The following is a 16668-nucleotide window of genomic DNA, read 5'->3' as shown; positions in this document are numbered from 1 at the left end:
CCAAGAATGAATCATCTAATCTCTACTATTTAGTTTAAAATTTTAAACATATAAAAATTATCATATAAGGTTAAAATAATTAAAAAAACAAAAATACATCATAATATACTTGTAATTACCTTAGCTTTCCCGTTGATACAATATTCGGACTCACTGAATTATACTACTTTTTGACAACCTACTCTTGGGAGTACAACAATCAAAGTTGTTGTATTATTGATCAGTCCAAAGGAATATTAGTATTTAGTATAATTACATATGCAGTTGTGGTGGTAAACATGTGATAGTTGTTCGTTTTTCATGTGAATAATAAATTGACCCAAAAAAAGGTTGTTATTTGACATGATAATTACTATCAATGTTTGACTGTTGCGCTGGGATATCACTTACAAGTTAATCTTGTGTCCAAAGATAAAACAATAATGGAGTGTTCAGTATCATATTTATGGGGTTTACATTATTTGAATTTATTGGTTATTTTATTTGGATATTTATTGAGCATGTGTATATTTTGATTTTTGTTCTCTGGCTTCAAATTTGTCTCCTATGAATATTCACTCCAACATTAATTATATTCATATTCTAAATGACTCCGATTTTAAATCGTGACAAGAGAATTTATTGATAGTTCTCGGAGTCATGGATTGGACCTTGCGATAAGGGTTGAATCTCCTCCTGTCATTACGGATAAGAGTACCTCTGATGAAAATACGGAAGATGGTAGATGTTGAATCGCATGTGTATGATGATAATGAAGAGGGACATTCCAGAAAAATTCAGGAGCACAATGTCTAGTGACATTGCTACGGCTAAGGCTTTCCTTCATGATCTCGAAAAGAGATTTGCTAAAAGTGAAAAATCTGAAATTGGTACAATTTTGGCAAGTATCGTTTCAATGAGGTACAGGGGTAAGGGCAACGTAAAGGAGTACATTATGGAAATGTCTCATCTTGCTTCAAGGTTGAAAGCACTAAATCTTGACATCTCGAAGGACTTGCCGGTGTATCTAGTTTTAATATCTATTCCTCCTTGGTTTAACCAGTTCAGGATGAGCTATCACTGTCAGAAAGATACTTGGTCTTTGAATGAGCTCATCTTGCATTTTTTTCAGGAAGAGGAAAAGTTGAAGCAAGATAAGACTGAATGTGTTCATTATGCTTCTACCTCGAAAGATAAAGAAATAAAAAGAAGGGTAAGAAAGTTGTGGATACACAGCCTCCGAAAAAACAACAGAAGAATCTTGGTGATTCTCAGAGTGCTGGTTGTTTCTTCTCTGGCAGTTAGGAGCATATAAAGAATCAATGCACAAATTATCACTCTTGGCGTGCTAAGAAATGTATGCTTCTTAATATGTTTTGTTATGAGGTTAATTTAATTCCAATGCCTGGACAACGTGGTGCATAGATTCTGGTGCAACAACTCACATCAGTATTTCTATGCAGGGTTGCTGAAACCAAGTGATGCCAAAAGATTCATTTACGTTGGTTACAACAACAAAGTTGAATTTGAGGCAGTAAGGAAAATTATATTATTGTTAAAGACTGGAATATATTTGGATCTTCTTGAAACATTAGTTGTACCGTCTTTTAGATGGAATTTGATTTCAATTTATGCATTTGACAAATTCAATTATTCTTGTTCATTTGGAAATGAAATATTCCATATGTTTCGTGATTCAAATTTGGTTGGTTTGGTTCTTTATTAGAATGCGATAATCTTTATTTTTTGGATGTTATTGCTTCATTTAATGAATCTCTACAAACAATTAGAGGCACTAAAAGAAAATTAATCAGTGAGAATTCAGCCGTGTTATGGCACAAGAGATTGGGTCATAACTCTGAAAAGAGGACAAGGAGACTTGTGTCAGACAAAATTCTCGAACATTTAGATTACAAAAATTTTAACAATTGTGTTAATTATATAAAAAGAAAACAAATCAACAAAAGAAGATTTGAAAACAACGTGATTTCAAGCGTCTTACAACTTATACATACCGATATTTATGGATCATTCTCTTCGGCTTCTTGAAATGACCAACAATATTTTGTAACGTTAGTAGATGATTTTTCAAGATATGGTTTCATTTATCTCATTCATGAAAAGTCACAGTTATTGGATGTGTTCAAAAGTTATAAAGTTGAAGTTGAAAATCAACTTGGCTTAAAGATTAAAAGCGTCAAATCTGACGGTGATGGTGAATACTATGATAGATACGATGGTTCAGGGGAACAATGTCCACGACCTTTTGCTGGATTCCTAGAGGAATGCGGTATCGTCCCACATTATACTATATCGGGTTCACCCACTATGAATGGTGTTGCTGAAAGACGAAACAGAAGGCTTAAAGATATGGTAAGGAGTATGATTAGTCATTCTACCTTACCATAATCACTATGTGGAGAGACACTAAAGACCGTCGCATATATTATTAACATATTTTCAACTAATGCGGCGGTCAAAACCCCTCATGAACTTTGGACATGCAAAATACCTATTCTTAATCATTTGCAAGTTTGAAGACATCCGGTAATTTGGCATGATTAGAATAATTATTGAGTTATAAATTAAAATAATTATTTATGCCAAATAAATTCAAGAAGTATGTTAAAAAATATGTATTTTAGAATATCGAAGAATTTAACGATATAAAATACATTTAGAGTTTAAATAACACACGAGAGCAAAACAAACACAAATCGAGATAAATGGGCTTGAGTTACTATTTTTTTTGGTGACCAATTATTATATTTATATATATACACACACATATATTACACACACCCATTAAAGTAAAGAAGAAGGAAAAAGAAGAAGACCAAGCCTTTCCCTTTTTTTCTCGTCGCCCTCATCCTTGTGTTTTTCCGACAGCCAAGCACCGCCATGCTGCCGCAGATCGGAGCAGAGACCACAGTGGAAGGTAGCTGAGGGTTGGATGTAGCTTGTATAGGCTGGAATTAGAAGAAACAAGCAGATCGAAGCTCCATTTCATGAGCTCTGTTTCTGTGCAATAGTTTTTGGTGAGTTTTCAGTTTTTGTGCTTTGGCATTTCGAGTTTTTGTGTATTGTGCGTTAAGAATCTCGACTTATGATTCAAATAGAACTTGTAGATCTATTTTTTATTGTCTATATCCATTGGAAAAATGAGATTTCGATTAGAAACATATTTGATATGATTTTTATACCAAAATGTGTCAAAAACTGGATTCGAATTTGAATTGTGTAGAATACCTTCTGTAATTCAGGATTATGACCTTTGTGAATTAGGATTCTAGATTTTTTTCAAATGAAAGTTGTAAAGCTAAGTCTTGTCTTCGAAAATGAGAATAAAATCATTAAATTCCAGTAAAAATTGAGCAAGGTATGACTGTTTTACTGAAACTGCTCAGTATAAGATATTCTGTCCGAGAAATTGTTGAGTGGCAGGGTGTTTTTGATAATTATGGGATTAATCTTCTGGGATTAGGAAGATGGTTTCTTCTAAACAAACTTAGATATTTGAGTTGTCTTTCATTTCCAATTGGCGGATATTGATTTTAGTCAATATTGAGGGAGATATGAATTTTATACTATGAAGTGCTGAATTTGGAACTATAACAGAAAGAAGTTTCATGATTTCTGTTTTTGGGCATTTAAATAGTGTCAATATGATTGAAATTATTATTGATTTTTCTGGTGTAATGGGTTATTATTCGGCTTATTGTTGTTTTGTTTAGGCCGATGATCTTGAAGTAAAGTCGATCTTTGGATTTGTCAAGTTGGTATAGGTATGTTACAACTCAGTAATATACGACGGTAAAACATAAATTATGTTTTAATTGTCATTCTGTGTTGTACTGATCCTATCTATGACTTGTCCCATCGTTGTGATATATGTTTATAATTGTGCCATATTATTGGCATTTAGCATATGGCATACTATTATGAAATTCATGTTGAGGCCTATCGTTTTTGTTAGCCCGTTGTTGGTATCCATTGTTATCTGGCATAGTTGTTTATCTCGAGATTATGGTGTGACTGATAGGTCTATACACATGAGACCGTGGATGTGATTGAACAATCATGTAGTTAGTGCAGCCTTGTTGAGATGAGCGATGAGATTGTGTCATCTAATTCGTTCTGTTGTGCTATCCTGTTGTATCGTATCAGCTGTATGGAGGCCGAGTCAGGGGTGTTACTCAGCACAGCCTGGCATACCTCGCATACTTGGCAGGGCGGTTTAGCTGCATGACGATGTTGCTCCCCTATGTGTTGTTGCTCGAGCATTACTCCAGTTGTTATCAGACTGTTTATTGATTCTTGTTATCCCGATTATCATTGAGTCGTTAATGCATTGCATATTACATTTTATTATATGATTATGCATGATTTATGTTTATTGTTGCTATTGTTGAACTGTTTCATACCAGAATCCTAACCTCAGTTTTTTTCTGGGGGGGCTACTGTGGTTGCTATTGGGCACCATGGTAGATCTCCTGAGTCGTTTTGCAGCATCAGGCCAAGGTTCCGCCAATGGAGCTCGGGATTGAGGTTGGATTGCTTGGTTCTGTTTATTTGAGTCTCCCAGTTAGTCGATATGTATGTCTTGAAGTTTGTTTCAGTCCTGTGTTGTAGTTTATTTGTCGGGGAGATGCCTCGTGTATCTGTATTGATATTTGGTTGTTTTGTGATGTTCTGAGCCGACTCTGTTGTTTTTATGATTTGGTGAGTACTTGGTAAGTTTTAATTTCTGCTTAGTCTTGGACAATGCGGCTATAGGTTGTTTGATTGTTTTGATGACTCTAGTTGGAGTATATTTTGATATAAACTGCTGCTTGAGTTTTTCGGGATGTCATACTCACAGGGAGGTCATGCCGAAATTTTTCTAGGACCTGAGGCCCATTTTAAAGTATTTTAAACTTTTTTTCCGTAGCTGCTTTAAATCAAATAATTATTCTTGGATAAATTAATTGTCATTAGCATAAAAAGGGCCTCACAAGGACGGTCAGTTGTTTTTTATTGGATACTCTGAAAGATCCAAGGGGTACAAGTTTTAAGATCTCACAAGTAAGTCAATTTTTGAGTCAAGAAATGCTTGGTTATTTGAGGATGTTGAGTTTTCGGGAGGAGAAAAAGTAAGAGATATTGTCTTTGAAGAGGAATATGTAAATATTCTCATAGGTGTATTGAACATTGATCAGGATCACATTCGTCACGTTGACCAAGATACAATACAGGAAGACAACATTGGAGATCCTCTCATTTCAAATAAACAAACTAAAGCACCTCCAAAACCTATGTCATTAAGGAGATTCACTAGAGAGTGGAGAAATGCAATGACAAATTATTACATTGTATTTCTTCAAGAACATGAGGCAGACATTGGGTTGATGGAGGATGATCCTATCAACTTCAGTCAAGCCATGGAAGTTCTAACTCTAAAAAATGGAATGATGCCATGAATTAGGAGATAAAGTTCATGAAAGACAATGACACATGGGATCTTGTCTCATTTCCTAAAGGTACGAAGCTCATTGGGTTGCAAATAGATATTTAAAACAAAAAGATATTCGAAAGAAACGTGGAAAGATATAAGGCTCGTCTTATCGCTCAAAGCTTTATATTGAAAAAATGCATTGATTATAAAGAGACATTCTCCAAGTTTTCTTTGAAAGACTCTTTAAGGATTATAATAGCTTTGGTTGCATGTTTTGATCTTGAATTTCATTAGATGGATGTAAAACTGCATTTATAAATGGTGACATCGATGCAACAATTTATATGGTGCAACTAGAAAAATTTTGTGTCCAAAGACACAAATAATAGGGTTTGAAAATTAAAGAAATCCATTTATGGACTCAAGCAAGCATATCGACAATGGCATTTCAAAATTCATCAAGTGATTATCTAGTTTGGTTTTGAGATGAATTTGATCGATGATTATGTGTACCATAAGTTCAGTGGGAGTAAGCATATTTTCTTGGTTTTATATGTTGATGACATCCTACTTTCTAGCAACGATATTGAGATGTTGCGTGATACCAAGAGATTTCTAGCTAAGAAAATTTTAAGATGAAAGATCTTGGTAATGCATCTTTTGTACTGGTTATACAGAAACATTGGGATTATTCTCGATGTATTCTTGGATTATCTTAGAAAGACTACATCGAGAAAATTTTCAAGCAATATGAGGTGCAAGACTATAAACCAACGAATAACCATGTGGCTAAGGGAGACAAATTTAGTCTCAAACAATGTCTCGAGAATGATTTTGAGAAGAAGTTTCCCTATGCATCTGTAGTAGGTAGTATGATGTATGCTCAGGTTTGTACACATGTAGATATTGCGTACGTGGCAGGAATGTTGAGAAGATATTTAAGTAACATAGTAGTGGAACATTGGAAAATATTCAAAAGAGTTTTACGATACCTACATAGAACAAAGGATTACACGCTCATATATCGGAGGTTGGATCAGCTTGAGATCATTGAGTATACTGAATCCGATTTTGCTGGATGCCAAGATAGTAATAAATCAATGTCGGACTACATCTATCTCCTCTCTGCAGGTGTCGTTTCTTGGAAGAGTGATAAACAGTCTCTTATCCTCTTCCACAATTATAGCGTGTTATGAGATATCCAATCATGGAATATGGCTGCAAAATTTTGTTACGGGACTGGGCATCATTGATGGCATGGAAAGGTCACTCGTAATATATTGTGACAATAAATCAGTAGTTACGTATTCCAATAACAATAGGAGCTCGACGAAGTCAAAACATATTGAGATCAAGTTCCTGATTGTTAAAGAAAGAATTCAGAGTGGAAAGTTGTCTATTGAACATATCGGTGCTATGTGGGTTATGTAAATTGAGGAAATTCAGTTTTAGTGCAAATTTGTTATTTTAAATGGTTTTCCAGTTGTAGACATTTTCAGTTACAATTATGTAAATTTATTTTCTGTAAAAATAAATTTCAAATTAACTCACACTCTGATTACAATTTAAAGTTTTATCTCAATAAGTTTTAAGGATGACCAGTTGGAAATATGCATGTTATGATCACATTGCATGAAATTTACATGCTGCACATTCACTTCGTAATCTCTGTCATTCAGTTGTGTTGTCATATGTGACCATTGATGAGTCTAGTTACCTTGAGTGTAGCGAGGACTGCTTTGATCATATGTTGATGTGATTGATGGACCAAATTAGTTATAGATACATTTTGAAATGACAACATTTTTGAGCTCATAAGATTATTTTTCACAAACATAACACATATAGCTCAAATAGGAGATTGTTGGATCAATTTTATTTAAATTGACTTACATGTGATTAATTATATATTGTGGGTTTTCAGTTAAGTTAAGCTCAAAATAAAGTGATTGACTAATGCTTCGAGTTATTGGGATTTAATATATCTAATACGTTGTTGGTTTTTAATGTATAGAGACATAAGTGTAATTTTTGTTTTTATAATGAACTAAAACATAAATATATGAAGATAATTATATATATTATTTATATATAGGTCATGATCCCCAGATCACGTGGTATTATCCCTATTATCTCACTCATTAAGAAAATATTTCAGAAGAGAAAATTAAATGATTCTCTTAAGAAAAAGAGCGCGTAAATATGGAATATCAAGATATATTTTAAAGAATTAAGGATTATGGCTTCATGTATGATTCCACTTAAGTTTTCAGTCAAATTCTTAATGATTTAACATGATATATTATATGTTTTATGTATTTTCTCCAATATATATTATATATTTGACGATATTTTTAGGGCTTCTCCAATATTTTTTCACAAAAATTACCCTAGTCAAACTACAAAAGCTCATGGCCTAAAACGATAAAAAAAATATTAATTCAATTTTATATTTATTTGACATAGATTTCATTTTTTTTTGAAGAATTTGACATAGATTTCTACTATACAAAAAAACAATATGTTGTGTGTTAGAATAGATGTCATGTAAGCTAACGGTTGACTAAGGAATTTATTGACCCAGATGAAATAAACAGTCTTTATTTTAATATAATTTACATTTCATGGTTTCGTTTTACTTTATCTGTATACACATGCTAAAAACATAGATAAAGACATTGATTATACTTTAATACAAATGAATCGTGCTTCGATATTGAAACTCATTTATAGGCATTGTATATTCTAAATTCGTTCATAGTCAATTCAGCCGCCTAAAAACAATGATAAGGCCGCTTAAGCTTGATACCAGCATATGTGATGTTGTGTACCATGTATCATGGTATGTGCATAGAAATGTCCAATCATGCAGATGAGTGATCATATGATGATTGTACTGAACAACCCTCTCTCAGACTTTCCAAGTGGTTATCATCATTGAGAGAAAAATTATGTGGTTTTGATTGTACACTATTAGTCCTTACTACTGGGGACAATATTGTGGCTCTACATACTAAGATTATGTTTTGACTCGTTTACTAACTCCGCGAGTGTCACAAGGTGGCGAGGTTGGGTGCAATTGCGACATGTGTAGGAACCAATACATTGTAGTCGGGAATTCACGCTCATCTTCGAGTATGGATATCTAAGTGATATAATGAAATAGTAGTGTATGAAATCTCTGGCCAGAGTGTAAGATGTATATTAAGGACAAAGAGTTCTCTAGTTGTGCATGCGATGACACTATGAATATTTCATGAATGTATCATATTGGTATTGAATCAAAACCTCGATGAACCAATGCTTGCAGATTCTATCAGGATATATGAGATGAAGGGACCGTACTGTACGTTAATCATAACCGATTGGTTCTTGCAAGCACTATCAGTGATACCTAGGGAATCATGAGACGATGCTACTTGACACTCTTACCATGATTCGATGAGTTTAATCAGAAAATTATTTCAAACATTCTCATGATCAAATGTTGGTACATAAAATTAGGCAAATAAGGATAAGCCCGAATATAGGACAATGTTCTGAATCACAAAGAGTTGTGAACACATGGCTAGCTATATACCTGAACCATTGAAGGTCACACAAATACTGGATAATTTGTTCCCGTTGAGACAATAAATTTAAAGAGTAGAATTTATATAAAATTATGAGATAGTAAATTCAAAGAGTTGAATTTAAAAGTTGAGAGTTTAAAATAATAAACTCAAAGGTTGAGTTTATGAAAAAATTAAATTAAATATAATGAGAGTATGCATAATGAGCTTGTAGGAATACAAATCTAACATGCTAATTAATTAAAGTTTTTAATGGACTTTGAAATATTAATTAATTAAACTAGTTGGACTAGTCAAATTAATTAGCTAAGCTCATTAATTTTTTATTTAATCACGGAGCCCTAAACTTATAATTAAAGAAATTAGGTTAATGACTCGTGTTTAAGAGGCAACAAACCCTAGCCTCCAAGGGGTTGTGATTTTCAAAATTCCACTCTCAATTTCTCTCCAAAATTTCGGCCACCTCAACAAAGTCTTGGGTTTGAGCCGTCGTTTAATTTTTTTTATCTCAACTTTAAATGTTTTCTAAATTTTCTAGTGTAATTTAGAAAAAGAACAATTATTCTAGTTGTGGACTTGATTAGAGATTGAAGAAAGAAAATTTCAAGAAGATCATTCGTAGATAATGCTACAAGAGTCATCTTCACCAATCTCAGAATAGTTGGTGTCAAGTGATTTAGTCACTAAAGGTATATTCATAAACGCCCTATGAATATTTATTTTGTTCAAACCATACGAGTGTCCAAAGAGGTTATTTGAATGTCAAATTTAAATTTTTTAAATTTCTACTGCGTTTTGGACACGAGAAAATCGATTCCCAACATTGTGATGTATGATTCAGTATGCTACTATATCATATAATATTATTATAAAAGATTGAGCATGTTATACTAACTGCATTTGGTATATAAGACACATCATGTTTTTTTTTGGTAATCTAGTATCACTTTTATTGATAAAAGCGCGTTCATAATTACAATATTAATCAAGTAAAAAAGAAAATCATCATTCACCTAGCAGGATTGCGTAGGAGATGAAATAATAAATTGTGCTATTGAGTGAACAACTAGATTTGCCAAGCGTCTAATATGATATTGAAGTGAGACTGTCATCAACTCCATGGGTATATTTTTAATCACCTGAGCACAAGTACCTATATATTCATATTCATTTGATGATTCCATGAGTGTATGAACTACCATTTATGAGTGAGAAAATCTGAACACGGTGAAATCTACTGCAAAGAAAATTTGTAAAATAATTTCGATCAGTTAACGGAGGTTAAAAAACAAAATACTCCTCAACTGATGCACCACTGAGAATGGCTTAGTATCCTTTGACCAAACGCCGGCACTAGGTTCCCATCTTGGTTTCCAGCAATACCATAGAGATTAGTTGATCATTAAGAGCTGCATCCACATCAAGTCGGAAGTTTTGGTATTATTAAATCACTGAAAAAACATAAAATGGAAACAAAATGAATGTTGTTACAAAAGTCAAGAACAGAAGAACTAATTAAATAATTTTATTAAAAAGAAAAAAAATTTAAAAACACGGTTATTTTATGTAAATATTTACACAAGGCATGATCCCAGAATAAATTAAACGAAAAGCCAAGAAATCCTTGCTTCATAGGCAGTTTTTGGTGACGTAGTGGCCAAATATATAAACCAAATAGTGCACCACAACTTTCTGACCATGAACCAAACCAATCCCCACAATATTAAACTATTCAAAGTCTTTTTCTTTTACTGTTTCTTTTCAAGACTTCAGCTTTGCACTCGTATGTATAATAATATTATTATAATATGATTAATAATGTTTTATTTTTTATTTTAATTCTCATACCCCATTTTCTGTTCATTTCTTCTCTCTTCTTGCTTCTTTGAACTGGATCGAATCCCATCTTACAGATCCCCTTTCTTTCTGGTTCTCTCTCCCTCTCTCTTTTTCTGTGTGTGAAGAAGAGGGTGTGATATGTAGTGAATATGCGTGTAACTATGTGTGGTTAATGAGTCTGATCCACCTTTTCGTTTTCTTGATCTACTTCTTTCTGTGTTTGAAAATTTGCTTGAATAATAATACATGATCTTGTATATATCTCCCATGTACGTGGGCTTTCGAGGCGTCTTTGTGCTTTGAGGTATAGATCTTTGATTTAATTTGCTTGGTGAAAGTAGATGCTTTTGTATCTGAAGTCAAAATTGTCCGTTCAGCTTTGGTAAAAGTTTAAATTTTTTTCTTGATAAATTTATTTGGCCTAGAAATAGTGAAATCTTGGTTTTGGGTTAAGATTTTGCTTCTTGGGTCTAATTTTTTCCTGGCTCTCTCATTTTCTTTTAATCTTTTTTTTTAAAAAAAAAAATTCTATGTGGGCTGTGTGTTTCAAGGCTTGATTTTTGTGGATTTGTTTTCTGTCCGAGGTTTAACTTGTGAAATTTTAGTTAAGAAGTTTGTCTATTGTTATTCTTGCAGATCTCTCTGTAAGATATAGAAGCCTTGCTGTTTCCTACCCCCTTTTAGCAGGTTTGCTACATCTTACTTGTAAAACCTTTTAAGTCTTTTTCAATTTTCCATTTGATTAAGATCTCTGGGAAATTTGCATTACTTTTAGACTGTAATTTGAGTTTAATTCTTGAAGGTTTAGTTCCAGCTTCTCATTCTGAAAGATCCAAATAGTCTGCTTGTGTTTCTTTTGTTGGCCTGTGTTCATTGTTCTTTTTAGATTTTTAGGCATCATACCACTAATTTGGGTGGTTCGGGTTTTGAATTGGGGCATTGTTTGATTGAATTTCTTATTTAAACTCCACGAGTTTTGGCCTTTTTGGATAATTTTTTGGCTTTTGTGTTGAATGTATTTGATTGGAGATTGTATTTAACCAGTAGAAGTATGCGTTGTTTAGCTGGTTGATTCTTTGTTGTCCTCTTCAAGTGGAAGTATGGAAACTAGCTTTATTTTAATATTGGAAAAGCTGTGTAGCATGTTGATTTGCTTGTATTTTTGGTCCATGTGAAGCAGTCCTTTTCTACTTCAACTTATTTTTCTTATTGCATTTATTTATTTGTTTAGCTTCTGTAGGTATTTTCTCTCCATGGATGACCTTTTCATTTTTAGCCTTTGTTCTTTGCTATTTGTTTCGTCTCTGATAAATGTTTCTTATTGCTCAATTACAGCGGAATCTATTAGTCAAGGGGCCTATAATTTTTCAGAATAAGATTTGTGTTATAAAGGATCAAGTAACTGAGTGGTACTGTTTGCATTCTGGTCCTGCTCATCGGTTTAGGAAATCAATGTCATTCCGAAGTATAGCTCGGGACATAAGAGACAGTTTTGGAAGCTTATCTCGGAGGAGTTTTGATGTGAGGTTGTCTGGTCATCATCGTGGAAAGTCGCATGGTTCGTTTCATGAATTGGATGATCAGCATTTGGTTGTCCAAAATAGCCGCTGGGCAAATCTGCCGCCCGAGCTACTATTTGATGTGATTAAAAGGTTGGAAGAGAGTGAGAGTACATGGCCGGCTAGGAAGCATGTGGTCTCGTGTGCTTCTGTTTGCCGATCATGGAGGATCACGTGCAAAGAAATTGTTCGAAATCCTGAATTTTGTGGGAAGCTTACTTTTCCGGTTTCATTGAAGCAGGTGACTTTAGCCACTCTATGTTGCTAGTGTCTTGTATGAGATTGATGTAACATCTGGGGCGTAAATGAGTTAAAACCAATTAGCCAACTAAACAAAGAACTCGAGCTTGATACGAAAAAGCTCAAGCTCAAGTTAGACTCATGAGTTGGGTTTTTTTGAGCTCGAATCACTTGTTTATAAGCTCTCAAGCCGTCTCACAAGCTTATGAAAAATTAAAGTAGAGCTCAAGTTCGTTAGAAAGAGCTTGAGTCCAGCTCAGTTGAGCTTGAGATGGGCCTGCTCCATTCCCCATAGACCCCATCCTTCCACAGCCATGTTTTTTTCACACCTCTACTCACCTTATACGCTAGTACTTCTACAATTGTGTTTTCCTTAGATATTTGTTTGTACATATGCAATTCTGACATTTTCAATAGCTCATACTTATCTTTACTGTAAGAGATGCTGAATCTATGTTTTCCCATTTGCAGCCGGGACATCGTGATGGAACTATCCAATGCTTCATAAAGAGGGACAAATCAAACTTAACATATCACCTTTTCCTCTGTCTCAGTTCTGGTGAGTGTCCACTTGACATTTTCTTTTGGCTTTTCTTTGCTCTTTCTGTACTTTTTTAATGGTTTTTGGCTAATTCATTACCAATTTAAGCTGTTTCAAACACTTATTCGCCCTCTTTAACTGGAACTTTGTCTTCCATGTCCTACTTTTTAAATGCATTAGAAAGTCTGTATCATCCTTCTTTTTTTAAAAAAAAGCTATTGAATTGCAGTTTCTATATGTGTCTGTGTGTGTGTATTGTTTCAATATACATATGTGATGCGCCTTTTAGAATTTTCAATGACCACGAATGATGCTGTGATAACAAAATTCTAACCAGCGATGTTATGAGTTGAATCTGCCATTACGCTTGATGTACTCCTGCTGCTTGTGGTGAGCTCAAGAAATTTCCTGCATCAATTTTTTCAGCTTTGCTCGTTGAAAATGGAAAGTTTCTTCTCTCTGCAAAAAGAACTCGCAGAACAACCTGTACAGAGTATGTTATCTCAATGGATGCGGACAACATTTCTAGATCAAGTAGCACATATATCGGAAAACTTAGGTACCCTTCTGCCAATCCTTAACTCTGAATCTTAAAGATACAAAGAGTATGCCAGGGGTTCAAACCCTGGAGACAACATAACCCCCACCCCGTTGTAACGAAAAAAATGTATTTATTTGATATATGAATCCTTGCCTTGTGGGAAACACATTGATTTTTCCACGCAAGTTTTAGGCAGGCAAGTCGGGCTTTTGAGGAAAGCCTTAGACACAATTTTCGTTCTTTCATGTAGAGCCACTATTCGGTTTCATCATATGTGTCGGTATTTAATTTCATGTGTAGATTCTCCATCTTTTGTGTACAACAAAATTCTTGATTGTCGGCAATGTTAGCGTTACGAACTATGGCTCTTGTTATTGAATTTTTTCTTTTAATAACTAAATCCATAAATTTGTGAAACTCCTTGTTATGCTATGAGTCTTATACTTCTGTTGAATGTTGCTTTTTTTGCTACATTTTGAACATCAAGTTTATATTTTAGTTTCCTGTCTGTCACAGATCAAATTTTCTCGGCACAAAGTTTATAATCTATGACACACAGCCTCCACATACTTGTTCACACATCCCCCCACCGGGGAGAACCAGCCGCAGATTCTATTCCAAGAAAGTATCTCCAAAAGTTCCGACGGGAAATTACAACATTTCCCAAATCACGTACGAGCTAAACGTGCTTGGGACTCGTGGCCCACGTAGAATGAACTGCATTATGCACTCAATACCCATGTCATCCCTTGAGCCCGGTGGAGTCGTCCCTGGACAACCAGAACTCCTTCCAAGATCCCTCGAGGACTCCTTTCGGAGCATCTCCTTCTCAAAATCTCTGGACCACTCCACCGAATTCAGCAGCTCCCGGTTCTCTGAAATTGCAGGGCTGTCGAATGAAGATGACAACGTTAATAAATCGCGACCCTTGGTTCTCAAGAACAAATCCCCCCGATGGCATGAACAGTTACAATGCTGGTGCCTCAATTTCCGAGGGCGGGTGACCGTTGCATCGGTGAAGAACTTTCAGTTGATTGCCGCCACACAGCCTGCAGCAACGGCGCCTACCACCTCTCATCCAGCACAATCCGATCACGACAAAATCATCCTCCAGTTCGGTAAGGTCGGAAAAGACATGTTTACAATGGACTATCGATACCCATTATCAGCTTTTCAGGCGTTCGCGATATGTTTGAGCAGCTTTGACACTAAATTGGCTTGTGAATAAGAGACGAGAGTGATATTTCATGGCTTTCTGTCAACTGAACTGCTTAATAACAGTGATTCAGTGACTGTAATCTTTCTTTTCTTCGTTAGAGGAGATTGTTATTTGTTTTCTTACCATTTTCTGTCCTGTCAAAGGATTCTGTAGAACCGTATGATGGTTGAAGCTCTTCTACAGACGATGAGAACAAGACATTGAATCTTGGTTTTCTTCATTTTCAATGTATCTCTCTGTTCAATGCTAATTTGCCATGGTTGGCCAGCATCACATTAGTGGAGATAGTTTGTTCGAGGAGAAATGCTTCGGTCTGTTCAAAATCCAACCGAACCAATCTGAACCGCATATTTTATTCGATGTTTTTGAAATCCATCTCAGTTTGTTTTGTTTATAAAATCAACCAAATAAAAAATAGCTTTGGATTAGGGGTGCAAATGAACTGACTCGAGTTAAATATGACGAAAATTTGAAGGTTCGAATTAGATTTATGCGATTTTGATTCAAAGTTCGAAATTATTTTAAAAATTTGATTTGAATTCGATTTGAATTAACGCTCGAGTTCGATTAGAAAGATTCAGACATCTTTGTGAATTATTTGAACTGTTGCTCGAAAATAAGTACTCGAAAGTTTGGAAATTTATTTTTTTAATACATAATTATATTACTCACGAACTATCGAACAAAATAATTTGGGTTCGAACTCGCCTTGAAATAAAATTCGAACATATTATAGTTCGGCTCGAATACAAATAAATAATTTTAGAATCGTGTCGAAAAGCTCGCGAACTTGCTCGATTCGTTTATACTCATAGTTTGAATACATAATTTGTAGCTTAAAAAATATATGTCTAGTTTTTTAAAGTACTTTTATTGAAAAGCAATTACAATTTTGTCTTTTGGATTGGAAATATTTTTATTTTTATTTTCAAATAAGCCAAAGTAACATCTCAAAAGCCAACAAATTTAACTTCTAAAAAACTATATTTTTGTTGTGAAAAAGTAAAAATTTATGGTAAAAAGTAAAAATCTCAAACTCTCAAAATTTACCAAACTACACACTTTATAATATTTTTCTCTCTACTCAATTGTGATTTTCTTCACAAATGAGAGATCTATTTATAGGAAATCTTTACAAATAATCCAAAAATAAAATACATCATTACCTACATCATCACACACTAATTTTCAATATTTACAACTCTTATTTTCAACATTCAAATATTCAACATTCAAATATTCAATACACACATTTTAAATATATTTTTCAACACTCCCCCTTGTGATGATGATCATAATGATTGTCTTCATTACGTGTTTTTATACTGCCTCGTTAAAAACCTTACTAGGAAAAACCCATTGGGATAAAAACCATAGCAAGGGAAAAAGAGTGCAGTCACGTAAACTCCCCCTCATGTTGACACGACAATTCTTCACAAATTTCGTAGATTGCGCATCCCAATATTATATATATGTTTTCTGTATATTGACGTAGGAAGCGCCTTTGTGAAGAGATCTGATGAATTTTCACTTGATTGAATGTAACGAACATCAATACATTTATTCTTCTCAAGCTTCTTGGTGAATGCGAAGAACTTAGGAGGAATATGTTTAGTTCTGTCGCTTTTTATGTATCCTTCTTTCATTTGAGCAACACATGCAGCATTATCTTCATATAGTATCAAAGGCTTCTCGTCGAATGATAATCCGCATGAGATTTGGATATGTTTGGTCATTGATTTTA

The 16668-nt window shown here is 34.2% G+C and overlaps 1 protein-coding gene across 2 annotated transcripts; it reads left to right on the top strand.

Annotated features, from left to right (window-relative positions):
- The first annotated feature begins 10776 nt into the window (after window positions 1-10776).
- On the top strand, window positions 10777-15174 carry LOC142554004 (tubby-like F-box protein 8). Of its 2 annotated transcripts, XM_075664601.1 has the most exons (6): window positions 10781-11128; window positions 11461-11511; window positions 12160-12624; window positions 13095-13182; window positions 13591-13723; window positions 14222-15174. In XM_075664601.1, exons 3-6 carry the CDS (start codon window positions 12277-12279, stop codon window positions 14931-14933), a joined length of 1281 nt encoding a protein of 426 aa, XP_075520716.1. In that variant the 5' UTR covers window positions 10781-11128; window positions 11461-11511; window positions 12160-12276; the 3' UTR covers window positions 14934-15174. The 2 variants fall into 2 exon arrangements, with proteins under 2 accessions (XP_075520717.1, XP_075520716.1); XM_075664602.1 differs by lacking the exon at window positions 11461-11511 and having other exon boundaries at window positions 10777-11128.
- The last annotated feature ends 1494 nt before the right edge of the window (window positions 15175-16668 follow it).

This window comes from Primulina tabacum, chromosome 8 (assembly GCF_025594145.1).
Source record: "Primulina tabacum isolate GXHZ01 chromosome 8, ASM2559414v2, whole genome shotgun sequence".
Classification (NCBI taxonomy): domain Eukaryota; kingdom Viridiplantae; phylum Streptophyta; class Magnoliopsida; order Lamiales; family Gesneriaceae; genus Primulina; species Primulina tabacum.
Note: the sequence above shows the minus strand (reverse complement) of the source record. Positions and strands in the feature narration are given on the sequence as shown.

What these genes read in the sequence shown, in the direction of transcription:
- LOC142554004 (XM_075664602.1), top strand. Translation starts at nt 12,277, where the DNA reads ATGTCATTCCGAAGTATAGCTCGGGACATAAGAGACAGTTTTGGAAGC. An exon ending in TTCCGGTTTCATTGAAGCAG is followed by an intron (nt 12,625 to 13,094) that starts GTGACTTTAGCC and finishes TCCCATTTGCAG; the next exon opens with CCGGGACATCGTGATGGAAC. An exon ending in TTTCCTCTGTCTCAGTTCTG is followed by an intron (nt 13,183 to 13,590) that starts GTGAGTGTCCAC and finishes CAATTTTTTCAG; the next exon opens with CTTTGCTCGTTGAAAATGGA.